Here is a 15,906-nt window from a genome sequence, read left to right as displayed (position 1 = left end):
TCCCTCACACCGAGCCTCCATCCCTGCCAAGGTGCCTCCGCTCCGCCCCAACCCTGCTTAAGACTCGTCAAAACTACCGCTCCCAGAGTGCATAGCGGGAACCTATTTTACTCCGCGAGTCAGGTGACTGGGGTCAGGTGACTTCGGGTCCGCCCTCACGCAGATCTAGCCAGACCGGGGAAGCGGGTACAGGTCAAAGCATCCCGTTCGTCTGGTGGATCGGTCCCAGAGCCTCCGAAGGTCTCAGGTGAGAGCCGGCACGCCCCGACAGCCTCCTCCCCATTCCCCAAGTGGACCCACTGAGGCCCGGGGCTGGTGCTGCAAGCCGGTTGGCAGCCTGCCGCAAATCCAGCCCGGCTCAGCGGCGCCGGGTTTCCATCCCTTGCCACTTGTCCCGTCCTGGCAACACCGGACAGTCCCCAGGTTCGAGGGCCCGGGTGGTGGTGGGCGGAGGTAGGGCTCACCGCGCTGTCGAGGTGGTGTGGGTGGTCCGAGCCCCTTCCCCGCCTTCCGCTTAGTTGCCGCCTGAATCTGAGTCGCGGAGTTTACAGCTTGCTTTGGAGAAGGGAGGACCCTTCCGAAACTCCGGTGGAAGTAAGTGCTGAGCTCTGGGCTGGGCTCCAGGGCAGTGGGCAGGAGCAGGCCCCACCCCGCCCCGCCCTCCGGGGGCTTTCAGGCCGAAGAAGGGAAGAACAGCTGGGCTTTGCCTTTTTCGACCGTTTTGAGGAAAATAACAACCCTTAGGCTCTTATCCCAAGATAGGGAATGAAGTCAATTTCCTTAATATTTATAGGTTCGCAAAGTCAAATATCTGACCACATCTTAATAATTTTGGGGGGAAAGAACTCTAAACCAGTAAAACTGCATCTTCCTTTTTGTTAAGTTGCAGGAAGCAGTTGAAGAGGACAAAATTCAGTATTTGCCTACTTCCTCAGAGTGGGCCCTTACACAACCCACTTAGTCTCTCTGAGCCCATTTCGCTGTATATTAAAGATAAGCCCTCCCTGGAGTCCTGTTCTCCAAGCTGGTGATGCAAAGCCCATGAGGCCACAGGCGTGAAGTGAGAGTCCTTTATGAACAGTTCATGCCATGGTTCCAGGGGGCATATTGTCCAGGCGGCCTATTACACTTCTGTGGCCACTACCCCAAGGGGCATATTGCTGCTGAGCTGACCCAACTTTAACCTGAACTCCTCTTGCTCTTTGTTTTTCTCACTAGTTCTTTGAAATTGAGGAACATGATAAGGAGTTGGCTGGTTGTTTTTATCCTTTTTCCCCTGAAGCTCATAGAGAAATGTGGTAAGTTTAGAAATGGGTCATCAACTTTGTAAAGAGGGAAATAAAGTAGCCTGACCTGTTTGTAGCCAAGGATTTAGTTCTGTCCAGACTACGTGGGCTTACCTGCCCCTTGGTCAAGCAGCCACAGGGTGGTGGAGCAGACCCAGGTCTGGGGTCCAGGAGTTTTACAAGGGGTCAGATGATTCCATAAATAATTGGCCTTCTGGCGCTCTCCTTTCAGGGAGCACACCCATGCCATTCCCTTCCTCCCCTCTCTCCCCTATGGGTACATATCCCCTAACTTCTAAGGATCCCATGAGACTTGCAACCAGGGGAGAAATGGTCCTTGTTTCTGTGTCATAAATATGTTTTTATTGCAGTCAATACATTCTTATGTGCTTTTCTAAAGATAATAAGTAAATAATCGGCCTTCTGCGCTGGGGTCCCTTACCAAAATCAAACTGTGGCGCTCCAACCATCTGGGATAATATCTGTAAGGAAGGACTGTGTTCCTGCCCTGTGGACCTCACAGAGGGAGTTATGGGTTCTGGGAGATGCTGCAGAAGCGTGATGTGGCCACCTTGTGCCTGGGTCTGCCAGGCCACAAACTCCTAAAGAGTCTGCCCAGCGTCCCCTCGTAAGATGAGAAAACCGTTCCCTTCAAGTGGGACTGAGGAACAGGGCTGGGGGCCTCGCACAACACTGGCTCATTGTCCAAAAAACACATCAGGATCTGTATATCCTTATAAGGCGTGACTTTTAGTGCAGGGCTCTTAGAGGCCTGTATCATTCTATTAATTCTCCCACTGCCCAAAACATGGCTGAAATTCCTTCCACAAAAGGAATTTGTGCTGAGCACTTCTAGGACCCCAGACCCATTACTTTGGCCATTGTCAAAAATCAGATAGATCTTACAATCCCTGACCAAAGATTTCAAATGAACCTTGTTCAAACAATACAAATCCTGTGCAAGCTTGTCACGAGCCTGGCACAGTGGCTGCACCATTCCAGTTATCTGGCCTCTTAAATCTCTGAGAACATACGTACCTGACCAGCTCTTCCAGCTTTGTTAAAAAGTCAACCATGTTACTTTATAGTCATACCTTGTGGATAAGCAATTTCCATGTGCAGCCTGTTGTTTCTTGGTACAGATGCCAGAGCCCCACTCCAGACCTGCTGGGTCACATTCTCTGGGACTAAGGCCCCAGTATGCATATACACACATGCATTGGCAGGCTTTAAATAAAGCTCCATTAGCAATGGTAATGCATTGTTCTAGAGAAGAACAGCAAATCCACCTCAATTATACAGAGGGGGGATTTAGGCCCAGGGAGGGTAAAGGTCTTCCCCAAAGTCACAGAGCTAGAAAGTAACAAAGATGGGACCTGAGTAGGGTCCCTACTCCATTTTACCATTCTGCCTCCTTTCCTGAGTGTCAAACAGTGGAAACCACCATAAAATCAAGTTACTGGAATTGGCTTTCTGATCTCATTCTGGCGGGCCTGTCTTCTCTTTGCTTTGGGGAGTGATCGTCAGGGACCTTAAGTTGGCTCAGTGGTTGAGTGTTGATCCATGAACCAGGAGGCCCCGGTTCGATTCCCAGTCAGGTCACATGCCCGGCTTGTGGGCTGGATCCCCGGTAGGGGGCATGCAGGAGAGCCGATAGAGGATTCTCTTTCATCATTGATATTTCCATTTCTCCTTCTCTCTTCCTCTCTCTGAAATCAATAAAAACATATAGATAGATGATAGATATGAAAACAGACTCTCCTTAGAGGAAACTTGGGGTGGTCTCATTAAGATTCATTTGGTAATTCCAATGTTCTGTCCAGAGACTCCTGCCCCAGGGCAAACTTTAAAGTGTGCTTTCCCAGGATATGATGCCAGTTTTCTAACTGCCTCCCACTTAAAAAAAAAAAAGAAGAAGAAGAAGAAGAAGAATGTCCTGCCTTGTTTACATGATGTTAAGAATAGTCAACAGCAGTTGTTCAGCGCTTAGTGTGGAAAGTCACAAACATCACTTTCTCTTTACAATGCCCTGTGAGATGGGTAGTACTATTCTCCCCATTTTACAGGTGAGGAAACAGGCTTAAGTATACCCAGGGTCACACAGCTAGGAGGCGACAGAGCCAGAATGGATCTGTTTGACCTCAGAGCCCAGTCTCTCGGCTGCTGAGCACTGCTGTCTTCGTGGCACTAAGTGAGAGGGAAGTAAACATCCCTTGATCTGGTTCTTTGAGCGTTCACAGACTCCGATTTTAAAATAGAAAGACGGTGGAAGAGGAGAGGCCATGGGGATCTCCCACTCACCCTGATCACAGTCCCGGCAGAGCCCTGGGGACCCAGAGGTGTTGGTAGCTGCCTGGCATCACTTTCAGTACCCTGTCCTGGGTACCGTCTTGTCACAGTATTGCTTATCTGGTATGGTCCTCAGCTCTAGGTGGAAAGTAACAGCAAGGACCTACCCCAGCTGTGCGAGCCCAGAACAAAGCCACAGGTTGTTTATGGGAGCAGGAGTGAAAAAGAAGAGGTGGAGTTGTCAAAGCTGCCTCCAAGCCCCAAGGCTACACGTAAGGGAGGGACCTTCCTTCTCTGTGCAGCTTGGCCTCTGCAAGGGCCAGGGGGGGGACATGCCATTCAGAGGGACCCTGGGGGGAGTCCGCTGGAGACTTGCAGACACGGGACAAAGTCTGCATCTGCACTCACACATGCAGGGTCAGCATGAGGAAGGTGGCTCCGATAGGGTCTGAGAGGTCCCGGGTAGCAGAGCCAGGCCCAGGAGTGCAAGTTCCAGGCTGGCCCTTCCCTTGGGGGGGATGGGCTTACTCCTGGGTGTCCAGGCAGAGGAAGAGGAACTGCCAGGTCGGAGTATTGAGAAGGGGAATCAGACATTGGAGAACTTCTAAATGCCCTTCCCACCTGGGCGCCTAACCTCAGTTCTTTACCTTCGGCCTTTCATGGTCTGGGGAGAGGGAGACCTGGGCCCTGCCTGCAGCCGCCTCCCCAGCAAGGACCAACTTCATCAAGTGGAGCGTTTGCTTTCCCATTGTGGGCCCCCTTCCGCTTCCATTCTAGATTCAGGCCCATACCTTATGCTCTGCGTAATCCTGAAGGCCTGGAGGTGAGGGAGGGGAGGTGGACAGGTGCCTGGATCTGTGGGCACACCTGGGATGGGGGTGGGGGGTGCGGCCCTAAGAACACAGGAAGAGGTCAGAGAGAGTCTGACTCACTCATGTTCTGTAGCCAAGTTGCTCTGGGGTATTTCGCCTCCCAAACCTGCTTCTCCCCTCCCCCTGGACGCCTGTTTACCTCATCTTAAGTTAAGCCAAGAAGAAATCAGTCTCCCCCCAGCCCCCAGCAGAGTCAGCCTCAGGAAGGGGATCAGTGAATGGGTTGAGCTGGGTTCAGGTTCATATGGGAACCCAAAAGGTTTTTTGAGAAAAAGGTTAGCTGGGCCCATGTGTCTGAGTATAAGTATTTCTCTCTTGGACCGCGACCAGCACAGCTAGAGAGTGGACACAAGTACTGAGTAGGGGCAACAGGGGATTGAGAAAAAGAAAGATACAGACACAGGAGACAGTAGAGAAAGCTGGGACCGGGTGGGATAGCTGGCCTTCTGATGGAGAGACAGTGACCCAGAGCCAGTGCAGCACGTTTATTTTATACAGTATGATTCCAGGAAGTTTTACTAGAGTTTAAGACAAAGGAATTATGTGAAATCATGGTTAAAGATCAAGCTGTAATTCTTCATTCTTGTGGCTTCTTTGTAATTGTCACTCCTGGCTGAGCCCGGATAATTGTGTCTGTTCCTTGTGCCTGGCTGAACTTAGACAGTGAAACCCACCCCCTGGCACCTGAGCTAAGGGTCAGGCTGACAACATACCTGCCTCTGACATGGTATGTTTCCAGGACTTGGCTCTGCCAACGCCACTGGACTCAGCTGACAATAATCAAAGAAATGCTCAAGGAGAGGCTGGACCCATTCTGCAGGGCCACTGAAGCGCCACTAACAGGAGACTCCTGTGACTTCCATCTGAAGAGGTGGTTCAAGTCCACCAAGTTGAAGAAGTTTTCCAGTCCCGGGTTGTGGCTTGAATTCCTTTAGTTTCTAAAACTGTCTCTGGATAACTCGGCTGCATACCCTCAGAGCCTGTGATGTTGGGGAGGAGGAAGCGGCTGTGTCTCCCTCCAATGGCAGCAGGAGGTGAAAGAGCATAACGGGGGCTTTGGTTTCCAGTCGCATCACTTAGTCCCTCAGAACCTCCGTGTCTTCACCTAGAAGATAGGTGTCATCATGAGGCATAGTTCCCGAGTTCAGATGGCAGGGGCCCTTGTCCGTCTCTCCTTGTGGGCCTAAGTCTCTGACCTCATGACTAATGCCACTGATTCGGGTCCTTCCAGAGTCGACGGTCAACCTTGCTGTTCCTCCCACTGTGAAGCTGGAAAATGGGAGCTCCACCAACGTCAGCATCGCCCTTCAGTAAGTTCCCAGGCCCAGAGCTGCCCTCGGCCCAGCTCGTCACCCCACAGCTGGCTCAGTCCCTTCATATTTCAGGTGTGATGCTCGTGCCTCGTCACTTTCAGAGAAGCCAGAGGAAGAGAGGCACTAGCCCTGGGCTGCAGACCGAGGTCCCAGAGTCTCTCTTCCCCCACTCACAGAACCCTTGTTTCCGGTGGGAGGAGCAGAAAAGGGACTTCTCCCCAGTCATGAGCCTTTTTCCCAGCTGAAAAGAGTCCTTGAGTGACCAGCAGTTGATGCCAGACTTCAGAGTGGCCCTTTCCAAGGCTCTAAGTATTTGAGGAGAGCCCTGAGGTCCGGGGTAAGGAGCTGAGCACTTGTTAGATCACTTCCGAAAGCAGAAGTGACTCCATCTGGTGGATCTCGTTTGTGTGACCCTCACACTTAGCCTTGACCGAGAGTCTTTCTTGCTGACCTCTGCTGGTTCAGGCATGAGGGTGCCGGCCTAGTTCAGACTGTGCTGAGTGTATCCTTCACTGCTTCACCCTGCACTGCCTGCCAGTGACATGGATCCTGTAGGTAGAGGAAGGTCTGGAGCCCTGTCCTCTCTCTCCCTCTCCCTTTCCTCACCCCTCCTGGGAAGTCTGTTCTCAAACCAAAGCTTTGGTACCAAGGCTCCCCAACAGACCTACATTCTGTCTATAGCCCGGCCACTTGCACCCGGACACCTGGTGAATCTGACATGTCATCCCCTCACCACAGCTCTCCCCTCTCCAGAACCCTGGAGTGGCTTTCCACTGTCTTCCACATTAACGCCAGGCCTCTCAGTGCAGACCTGAGCCCCCATGGGCTGCTCATACTGTCTCGTGGCTTTCTGGGGACACAATGCTCCCTGCTCAGACCTGAGTCCTCTCGGAAGCCTTTCCCACCAGAGCAGGTGTCATGGTCCAGTCGGCCCCTGGACACCTTATTTGGCATTCACAGCCAGTTTCACACCTCATGTTCTCAGTCAGCCCCAGTAGGGACATCTTCTCCTCTGATAAAGATAGAAAACTCCTGCCTGGCCGGTATGGCTCAGTGGTTGAGCATTGTTGACCTATGAACCAGGTAGTCACGGTTCGATGCCTGGTTTGTGGGCTCCATCCCTCATAGGGGGTGTGCAGGAGGTGGCCTATCAATGATTCTCTCTCATCATTGATGTTTGTATCTCTCTCTCCCTCTTCCTTACTCTCTGAAATAAAAAATATATGTATTTTTTTTAAAAAGATAGAAAACTCCTAAGGAGCAGGGAGCCCACCTTCTGTCCCCTCAGACTGAGCCCATAGCACTTCCTCACCCTAACCGCTTGAGCAATGACAGGCCCCGTGTGAAATCCAGAGGTGGGTTGAGATCGCACAGTGTCCCACTCCTCAGTAGTAATCAGACTCTTGTCCCCCACAGGCATCCGCTGAATGCAACCTTGGTGATCACTTTTGAAATCACATTTCATTCAAAAAATATCACTATCCTTGAGCTGCCGGATGAAGTAAGTAATGAACCTTAACTGGTGGGTAGAGAACTGCTGGGTAACAAAACACATTTTAATTAAGTGCTTCTGGAAGTAGGTCACCCTGTTTTTAGGCCGTGGGCTGCCCCTGTCCCATCCCTCTAGAAGTCTCTGATTTTGGCTTTGTTGGTCTCCTTGAGGATGGGCGTCTTATGCTGTGTAGACAGAATTAGGAAGGTGATGGTAAGAAATGTAAGGCAGAAAATGGTTCTGTGAATGTAGAAGAAATTCTTAAGGTCGTTTTCTAAGACTTTGCTACTCCAAGGGTGTTCAAGGCCTAGCAGCATTGTCCCTGCTGGAAACCTTTTAGAAATGCAGACTCCCAGGCCCCGCTCCAAATCCACTGATTCAAAATCTGCACCTGAGCATGACCCCTGGATGATTTGGGTCCACGTTAAGGTTTGCAAAGCACTGTTCTGAGATCCCATTGGTTGAGTGTTATTTCCAAAACCCAGTGCCAAAGTCTGCCTGGTATTACAGCGATAACTATTCATAGCCCTTATGCATTTATCTGTTAATAGACACCCTGCTTCTGCCTTACTAAGGATTTGAGCCAATTATTGATAAATTAGATAAAAAAAAACATCAATGGGGAGGCAGTATAAAGTAAACGAGGGTTTTAACAAAAAACAGACAAGATGAATACAGGGAGGGAATTGATGACCATAAAGCATGCCACGAGGCCCTGTGTGGCTGTAGAAATGGGCAGCAAACTGGCTCTGAGCCCCTTAGCAAGCAGACCGTGTGGAAGCATGGGCTTCCTGTGAGAAGGGAATCTCATCTCATCCCATGGTGAACATCACACATCATTAGACACAACTTCTCCCGCCCCAGGGTGTCTCCTGCTGCAGGCTAAGAAAAGCCAGTGGTTCTAACAGCAGGTCCTGGCATTCAGCTCTCTGAGGTCTGGCTTGATCCACAGATCGCATGGCTGGTGAGAGGAAGGGGGCCGTCCCACCTTCCCTCAGAGATGAGCCAGGGGTAGGCCCAAGGGCAGAACCAAGTTCTGCTCAGAAAGTCTAGCATAACACATAGGTGTTGCGGGGGGCGGGGGGTTCCAGTTGGCTGGTTGGTCGTGTTTCTCCCTTTGGTTAGTAAGCTCCCGGAAGGCAGGGACCCTGTGTGATCTGTCCCTACATTTCCTAGTGCAGAGTCTGCAGCCAGGCACTCAGGTCCCAACAAGTACATGGCACTGGATCGAATTCAGTTTTTCTATAGGTTGTGGTGCCTCCCAGAGTGACAGAGTCCTCTTTTCAAGTGACATCTCGAAATGTGGGACAAATTACTGTTTTTCTGCACAAAAATCATTCCAACCAAACCGGGTAAGCTGGGGTTTAAATGGTGAGAAAAAAAGGCAGCGTTGGCACATGGGGGTTTCTCTCGGGAGCCCCGTTTCAGCTCATCCTGGTCTCCAAATCCTTTCCAGCCCAAGGATACGCTTCTTGGTGATCCGCAGCAACATCGTCAGTATCATAAACCAGGTGATTGGCTGGATCTACTTTGCGGCCTGGTCCGTCTCCTTCTACCCGCAGGTGATCATGAACTGGAGGCGGAAAAGGTAATCTGCTGAGCTGTATGTTCAGGTTCATTTGGTGCCCGTATGACGGGCATTCCCACGAGGCAGTAGGTAGCATGAGTTCAGCCTTTCCCCCTCTGCTTATCTCCTTTCCTGCCCTTTCTAGAAAGCTGTTGAGGTGAGAGCTCTAAGAGCCTGTGGTGGCACTTGTACTGCTGGGCAGTTGGTCTCTTGCCCAATTCAGCTCCTCCCTGTGAAAGCAACACAATGGGGCTTCTCAGAGAAGTGGAGAACGGGCTGGGTGCAGGCGAAGTCCACCCAAATACTCTTATCTCGGTCCGTACAACCCTGGAGGAATTAATGTCAAGTTGTGCTATAGTACCGGAGGTGGATCCTTCAGCCTCAGAGATTAAACCTTCCCACCTTGATTATAAAATCAAAGAGGGAGGCGTGGCCAGGATATGGGTGTAAGAGACCCTGAACTCACCTCCTCCCACAGACATACGGAATAAACGCTACATATAGAGCAGTTCCTGCTAAAGAATTGGGGGCCTAGCCCTAGCCGGTTTGACTCAGTGGATAAAGCATTGGCCTGCGGACTGAAGGGCCTGGGGTTCAATTCTGGTCAAGGGCACATGCGTTGTTTCGAGCTCAATCCCCAGTAGGGGGTGTGCAAGAGGCAGCTGATCGATGTTTCTCTCTCATCGATGTTTCTAACTCTGTATCCCTCTCTCTTCCTCTCTGTAAAAAAAATCAATAAAATATATTTTAAATTAAAAAAAAAGCTTTTTGCATAGCAAAGGAAACCAACAAAACGAAAAGGCAACCTACTGAATGAGAGAAGATATTTGCAAGTCATATCTGATAAGAGGTTAATAGCCAAAATGTACAAAGAATTTATATAAGTATCAAAAAAAGTAAGCTACTCGATTAAAAAGTGGGTAGAGGACTTGAACAGACCTTTTTTCAAAAGAAGGCATACAGGTGGCCAACAGGCACATGAAAAGATGCTCAACATCACTAATTACCAGGGAAATGCAGTTCAAAACCCCAAGATACTACCTCACACCTATGAGAATGGCTGTCATTCAAAAGACAAAAAATAAGTGTTGTAAAGGATGTGGAGAAAAGGGAACCCTCATACACTGGTGGCAATTTAAAATGATGAAGCCACTGTGGAAAACATTCCTCAAAACATTAAAAATAGGACTACCATCTGATCTAACAGTTCTACTGGGTATTTATCCAAAGATGACAGAAAACACTAATTTGAAAAGATATATATACACCCCTGAGTTCATTGCAGCAGCATATGCAATAGGGAAGCAACCTGAGTGTCCATTGATAGACAAATGGATAAAGAAGATGTGGTACATATATACAATGGAATATTACTCAGCCATAATAAAGAATGAAATCATGCCGTTTTCAACAACGTGGATGGACCTAGAAGGTGTATGCTAAGTCAAATAGACAGAAAAAAGAAATATTGGATGATTTTATTTATAATATGAAATCTGAAAACAAACAAAACAGAAACAGACTTATTGGTATAGGTAACAAACTGGTGGTTACCAGAGCGGGGTAGTGGGGAGACATTGGGGAGTAGGTGCCATAGGTGAACGGGATTAAGAGGTACAAACTTCCAGGCATAAAATAAATAACTCATGAGGATGTGACGTATAGCACAGGGAATATAGTCAGTAATATTGTAATAACTGTATAGTGACAGGTGGTAACTAGACCTATTGTGGGGATCATTTTGTAATGTATATAAATACCAAATCATTATGGTCTTTCTGAAATGAATAGGATATTGTATGACAATTATACATCCCTGGGAGGAAAGAAGGACAAAGTGAGCCTGCGATTGTGTCTTCATGCAGCAAGGACACAAGCTTTCCCACAATCACCCTCGCCATGTGGGCCTCCTGCGGGGCTGCTGAGCAGGGAGCCCGGGAGGGGAGACACCTCCTTTCTGCAGGAGGCCCCAAACTTCCCTCGGGGGCCAGGACTTGAGGCAGGAGGAAACTGGTTCCCAAGAGGGTGGGATTGAACGACATTGACTGTGGCATGAAGGGGGACCCAAGGCCAGTGCTCTGCTTGGGGGAGCCGAGCCCCCCTCCCCCCTCCCCGTGTGCTGGGAGCTCTTTCCCTCCCCTCCCCTCCCCTCCCCTCCCCTCCCCTGCCTTCACTGGCCGGCTCACCTGCCCTGTCTCCATCTCCCCTCCCACAGTGTTGTTGGTCTGAGCTTCGACTTCGTCACCCTGAACCTGACGGGCTTCGTGGCCTACAGCGTGTTCAACGTTGGCCTCTTCTGGGTGCCACACATCGAGGTATGGCCCTGCGCGCCCACCGCAGCCCAGCCCAAGCAGTCCATGGCCTGGCTGCCCCTCACTCAGTTTTGCCACACGCACACACCCCCCAACAGGAGCAGTTTTTCCTCAAATACCCGAATGGAGTGAACCCTGTGGAGAGTAACGATGTCTTCTTCAGCCTGCACGCCGTGGCCCTCACCCTGGTTGTCCTGGTGCAGTGCCTCCTGTACGAGGTGAGAGGTGGAATGGCACCTGCCCCCTGTGGCTGCCAGGCAGCACCCACCACCACCCCCTGCTGCCCACACCTGCTGTTTTACTACAAAGACACAGCCCCTCAGAAAGGACACGTGTTTGATCACTCAGCATCTGATTGATTATTGGGCCAAGATAATAGGCCAGGCCCTGTGCTGGGCACAGGGACCACTCCACGAGCCCAAGTTCTTGCCCCCTCCCCCTAGGTCTGGAGTGGGGGACAGAGAGAGGCATGATGACCCAGCAGGCGGAGAGCTGAGGGGAGGGGAGAGCACGGCCCAGCCAGTGAGGAGGGGGAAGGAGAGCATCAAGGAATTGGTGTCTAGTGTGGTTCGTGGGGTGAGGAACGTTCCTGTGGCCATGGGGAAGAGGGACAGGGTGGGGCACCCCCAGCTGGGGCACCGACTGTGAAGGCCAAGGGGCAATGAGAGCAGCTGTGAGCCAATGGAGGTAGCTGGGGTTCAGTGTGAGGAGGAGGCTCACGAGGTCCTGAGGGGTCTGGACTCGGCCACGTTGGGCCATGTGTCTGGTCGCTGACGTGGCGTTTTCTTTCACTTCCCTGTGGGTGCACCGCTTCCCTCACAGAGTTCCCTTCACACACGCAAGGCCAGCCACGTGGCACAGGCCCCACCTTCCGGGTTTTCTTACTCTTTGCTGTGGGGCTTGGGTGAAGGAGCCTTCTTTGGGGAAGGGTAGGGGTGGGGACAGGTTCCAGAGTGATCAGGCTCCCTCTGCATCATGGAACCAGCCTGGGCTGGGATGGTGTTGGGTTCCATCCCCAACATCCTTCGCTCCTGGGGGGCTCTGAGAGGCCCCCAGTTCTGCATTGTGGAAACAAGAAGCAATTGGGCTCTGAAAGTCCAAGAAGGACTGAACTAGAGGCCCCGAGAGTGACAAGAGCATTGGTGATGGTGGGAGCATTGCCCCACCCACGCCCACCTCCCACCCCTTCCCCCTCTCATCCCCAGCGCGGCGACCAGCGGGTGTCCTGGCCCACCATCGGCTTCCTGGTGCTCTCGTGGCTCTTCGCGCTCGTCATCATGATTCTGGCCGCAGTCGGGGTAACCACGTGGCTGCAGTTTCTCTTCTGTTTCTCCTACATCAAGCTCGCGGTGACACTGGTCAAGTATTTTCCACAGGTACCTCTGGGGCCTTCCTTCCTTTCCATATGGCCATTGGGGTGAGGGGGTGAGATACAGGCCCCGGGCCCGGTCCTGGCTGGGGCAAGTACCAGGCATGGGAAGCCGCAGTGGAAGCCATGGGCCCAGCAGGACGGGACCGGGTGAAAGCTGGCCACACCGCCGCCTGCTCTTCCCTGGCGCCAAAATCTCACGAAGACTTCAGCGGAGACTCAGAGCTCACAGTCAGCTCTGAGAGTCAGGGGTGGTGCAGGTCTCCATCCCAACTTTCCTAGCGGCTTCAGTTCTGCCCCATTACCACAGCCGACAGCCCTGAAAGATCAGGTGGGAGGAGGGAACCCACTACTGTGACCTCCACTCCCATCCGGGCCTTCCTTGTGGGCCCTCAGCAGCCTCCCTCGAGCACTCAGTTCTATGCAGACCCAGGGACTTAGAGTCAAGCATGCCTGCCCCATTGCTGGAGTGGCCCGGGACAGCATCGCTTATGACCTAAGTGCCAACTGCAGACTCTGTTCATGAGGGGAGGCCTCGTTCTCACCTCGTTCTCTGGAGAAGCCCCTTTTCAGCTTCCCCAGCACAGGGAACCTCATGCCCTGGGCTCAGGAAAGAGAGCGTTTTGGCCAGAGTCAAGGCCAGTCTCCTCAGGGGCCTGGAAGCAGAGCCAGGCCCTGAAGGATAAACAAGACTCAGTTCTGTGGACACGAGAGGAGGGGGAATCCCAGGCTAGGGGCCGCTTACACAAGAGCGCAGGCAGAACAGCGTGGATGCAGCAAGGACACCTGGCTGGCCGAGGAGGGTTGAGCTAAAGGAAGGTGGGGCCAGGTACCAGGGGCTTGGGAAGAAGGCTTCGGGGTGGGGGCAGGACTTGAGGGAAGTGGGACCTCGGTCCCTGAATGTGGGAAAGCTTGGGGCTGGGAAACCTGGGAGGCAGGAGTCCCAATTTGGAGACGTTTGAAACTGTCCCAAGACTGGAGAGGTGGCAGCAAGAATGGAGAGGGTGGGAGAGGACAAAAAAGGGGACCTGGCTGATGGCTGACTGGGAGAAGACCCCTCCAGAGGCCTAGCCAGGGGAACCCAGAGGGTGCTGGCGTTGGAGGGAGGAGGCGCGGCACTGGCAGCAGGAGGAGGGGGCGTCCAGTGGGTCCGCCCACTAGACCTGGGAAGCCTGAGACAGACACCCCGGCGCCCAAGCAGGGCTGAGGCGGAGGTAAGCCCACTCTACAGCTGGAGAAGCCCAGGCTAGGAGAACGCCCAAGGCAGCGGGCGCCAGTGGGGGGGCTGGTGTTCCAAACCAGGCGGTTCTCCCAGCCCGGGTCGCAAGCACAGCACCAAGTCCAGGCTGAGTGGGGAGTCTTCATGGGCGATGAGGAGGAAACTCCGAGGGGCTGGAAAACCACGAGAGGGCTTGTCCTGGAACAGGGAGGAAGGAAGATGGAGAAGCAGCATGCCAGCCTCCCTCCATCGCGGTTGTGTGGTGCAGGGCGGGGAGGCAGAGGGCCCTGTTCACTGTGCGTGCGGACGAGACCCCGGGACCACCCAAGCTGTTCTCCGCCAAGCCTTGTCAGAGCCCAGAGGTCGCCGTGTTCTTTGGAGCCGAGGCCCGAGCACATGAGTGGGAGGAATGAGAGCCGCTCTTGTTCGGAGTGGCAGCCCCCCAGCCCCCTCACCGCCCTCCATGTCTTTGTCTGGCTGCCCAGGCCTACATGAACTTTGCCTACAAAAGCACCGAGGGCTGGAGCATTGGCAACGTGCTTCTGGACTTCACTGGCGGCTGCTTCAGCCTCCTGCAGATGTTCCTCCAGTCCTACAACAATGGTGAGTCTATCAGCCGTGGGCCGGACTAGCCCCACCCCCCACGCCCGCCCCACGGCTTGGGAATCCAAGCAGTCCCAGCCCCTAGTTCCCCCAGGGGCATCTGCAAGGGCAGGGTTGGTGGTTTCCTGGACAGGTGAGGGCCCCCACCCTCCACCACCCCAGGAGCTGCCAACCTAAAACCAGATTCTTTCCCCTCTGGCTGTTAACAGACCAGTGGACACTGGTCTTTGGAGACCCAACCAAGTTTGGACTCGGCATCTTCTCCATCTTCTTCGACATTGTCTTCTTCATCCAGCACTTCTGCTTGTACAGAAGGAAACCCGGGTATGAGCAGGTGAACTAGCACCCAGGGCCCCAGTGTCAGTGGCCCGGGCCCTGTGCCCACCCAGGAGGCTGGAGAGCGATCTGGAGTGCAGGGCTGGCTCGGTGTGCAACATCGGAGAAGCGTTCTCTTCCTCAGGGCCAAACGCCTTAAACACGAACCAGCCTGCCTTCGACCAGGACTTTCCAGGGCCGGGGAGAAACCTCCCTCTGAGACAGACGCCTGACTCTGCTCCGAGATTAAAAGGCTGACTGCTGGCCAGTCATCTGGCCCCCCTGCAACTTGATGCTGCCATTTCTATTTTCTTTAAGGCTTCAGGCAGCACCCACAGGTTCTGACAGCCGTGCCAAGCAGGACTGGACGCGGAGCTGGGAGCAGGCCTTGCCTCGAGCAATCAGTGTTTCTGGGAGCAGCTTGAAGGACTGAACGTGCAGCTTTGGTGCCACTGCTGTTCCCAGAGACCAAGCAGCCAGGTGCTGTGGCCAGTGGACTGAGGGGTGCTGGTGTTGGTGGCAGAGGGGCTAGGACTTTGGGGTTAGGCCTTGGGGTCCCTTCTCTGAGTCTGAACACTCCCCTTTCCTGACACTTATTCTACAAAACCCAACTTGCACGACTGCAGGCACAGGTGGCCCAGGCCAGCGCCTAGTAAAGAAACGGTATTTCTGGGTCTTGAGGTGCCCAGCAGATTGGTTCTGAACTGGGCTCACTCCCAACACCGTGGCACTTGATCACACTAACACCCCTTTTGGGGTTTTTTTGGAGGGATGTTTTGGTAGTAAGTGGCTGTCTTCCTACCTCCACTTTCCAGTCAGGGGCCCACGTGAAACCCTTAGCTGCTCCTTACCCTATGTCTGGATACAGGACACACCCTCACACACTCACTCACTCCGTGCCTTAGAGGCCTGTTGGACCCTCCAAATGGTGAGCTCCCCTGGAGGAGGGCAGGCCTGCCTTCCCTCACTTCCCCCAGACCTGCGACTCGCCAATTTTGGGCTGTTCACTAGCCTCAGAGGACTTGAGACCACCTCACCTAAGACCCATGGGCCAACCCTGATCCCAAAACCCCTTCCCTCCCATCCCAACCAGTTGACACCAGATGGCAGCCTCTGGAAACGTGCCTTGTACATGCCTTGAGATTGTCCACTCTCCAGCTTTATACTACAAGTTCAATGAGGGGCCTGTATCCTGGATTAAAACCTGTTTCCTTTTGTGCGCTGAGCATTGGCCAGATGCAGGAGGCAGGTGTGTTGGCTTCAGAACCA

General features: G+C 52.9%; 1 protein-coding gene across 3 annotated transcripts; it reads left to right on the top strand.

Annotated features, from left to right (window-relative positions):
- Nucleotides 1–164: 164 nt before the first annotated feature.
- CTNS (cystinosin, lysosomal cystine transporter) lies at nucleotides 165–15,863 on the top strand. Of its 3 annotated transcripts, XM_028132937.2 has the most exons (13): nucleotides 165–247; nucleotides 519–594; nucleotides 1,219–1,298; nucleotides 5,679–5,757; nucleotides 7,177–7,261; nucleotides 8,501–8,604; nucleotides 8,709–8,840; nucleotides 11,035–11,134; nucleotides 11,230–11,349; nucleotides 12,337–12,507; nucleotides 14,205–14,322; nucleotides 14,532–14,646; nucleotides 14,956–15,863. In XM_028132937.2, exons 3-13 carry the CDS (start codon nucleotides 1,238–1,240, stop codon nucleotides 15,068–15,070), a joined length of 1,200 nt encoding a protein of 399 aa, XP_027988738.2. In that variant the 5' UTR covers nucleotides 165–247; nucleotides 519–594; nucleotides 1,219–1,237; the 3' UTR covers nucleotides 15,071–15,863. The 3 variants fall into 3 exon arrangements, with proteins under 3 accessions (XP_027988738.2, XP_008154987.3, XP_054565868.1); XM_008156765.3 differs by lacking the exon at nucleotides 519–594; XM_054709893.1 differs by lacking the exon at nucleotides 519–594 and having other exon boundaries at nucleotides 14,532–14,656; nucleotides 14,956–15,077.
- Nucleotides 15,864–15,906: the final 43 nt, after the last annotated feature.

This window comes from Eptesicus fuscus, chromosome 20 (assembly GCF_027574615.1).
Source record: "Eptesicus fuscus isolate TK198812 chromosome 20, DD_ASM_mEF_20220401, whole genome shotgun sequence".
Lineage (NCBI taxonomy): Eukaryota > Metazoa > Chordata > Mammalia > Chiroptera > Vespertilionidae > Eptesicus > Eptesicus fuscus.
Note: the sequence above shows the minus strand (reverse complement) of the source record. Positions and strands in the feature narration are given on the sequence as shown.

Coding starts and splice junctions, on each gene's coding strand:
- CTNS (XM_008156765.3), top strand. CDS start 1,238: ATGATAAGGAGTTGGCTGGTTGTTTTTATCCTTTTTCCCCTGAAGCTC. Junction 14,323..14,531: donor CCTCCAGTCCTACAACAATG/GTGAGTCTATCA, acceptor GGCTGTTAACAG/ACCAGTGGACACTGGTCTTT. Junction 14,647..14,955: donor TTGTACAGAAGGAAACCCGG/GTATGAGCAGGT, acceptor ATTTTCTTTAAG/GCTTCAGGCAGCACCCACAG.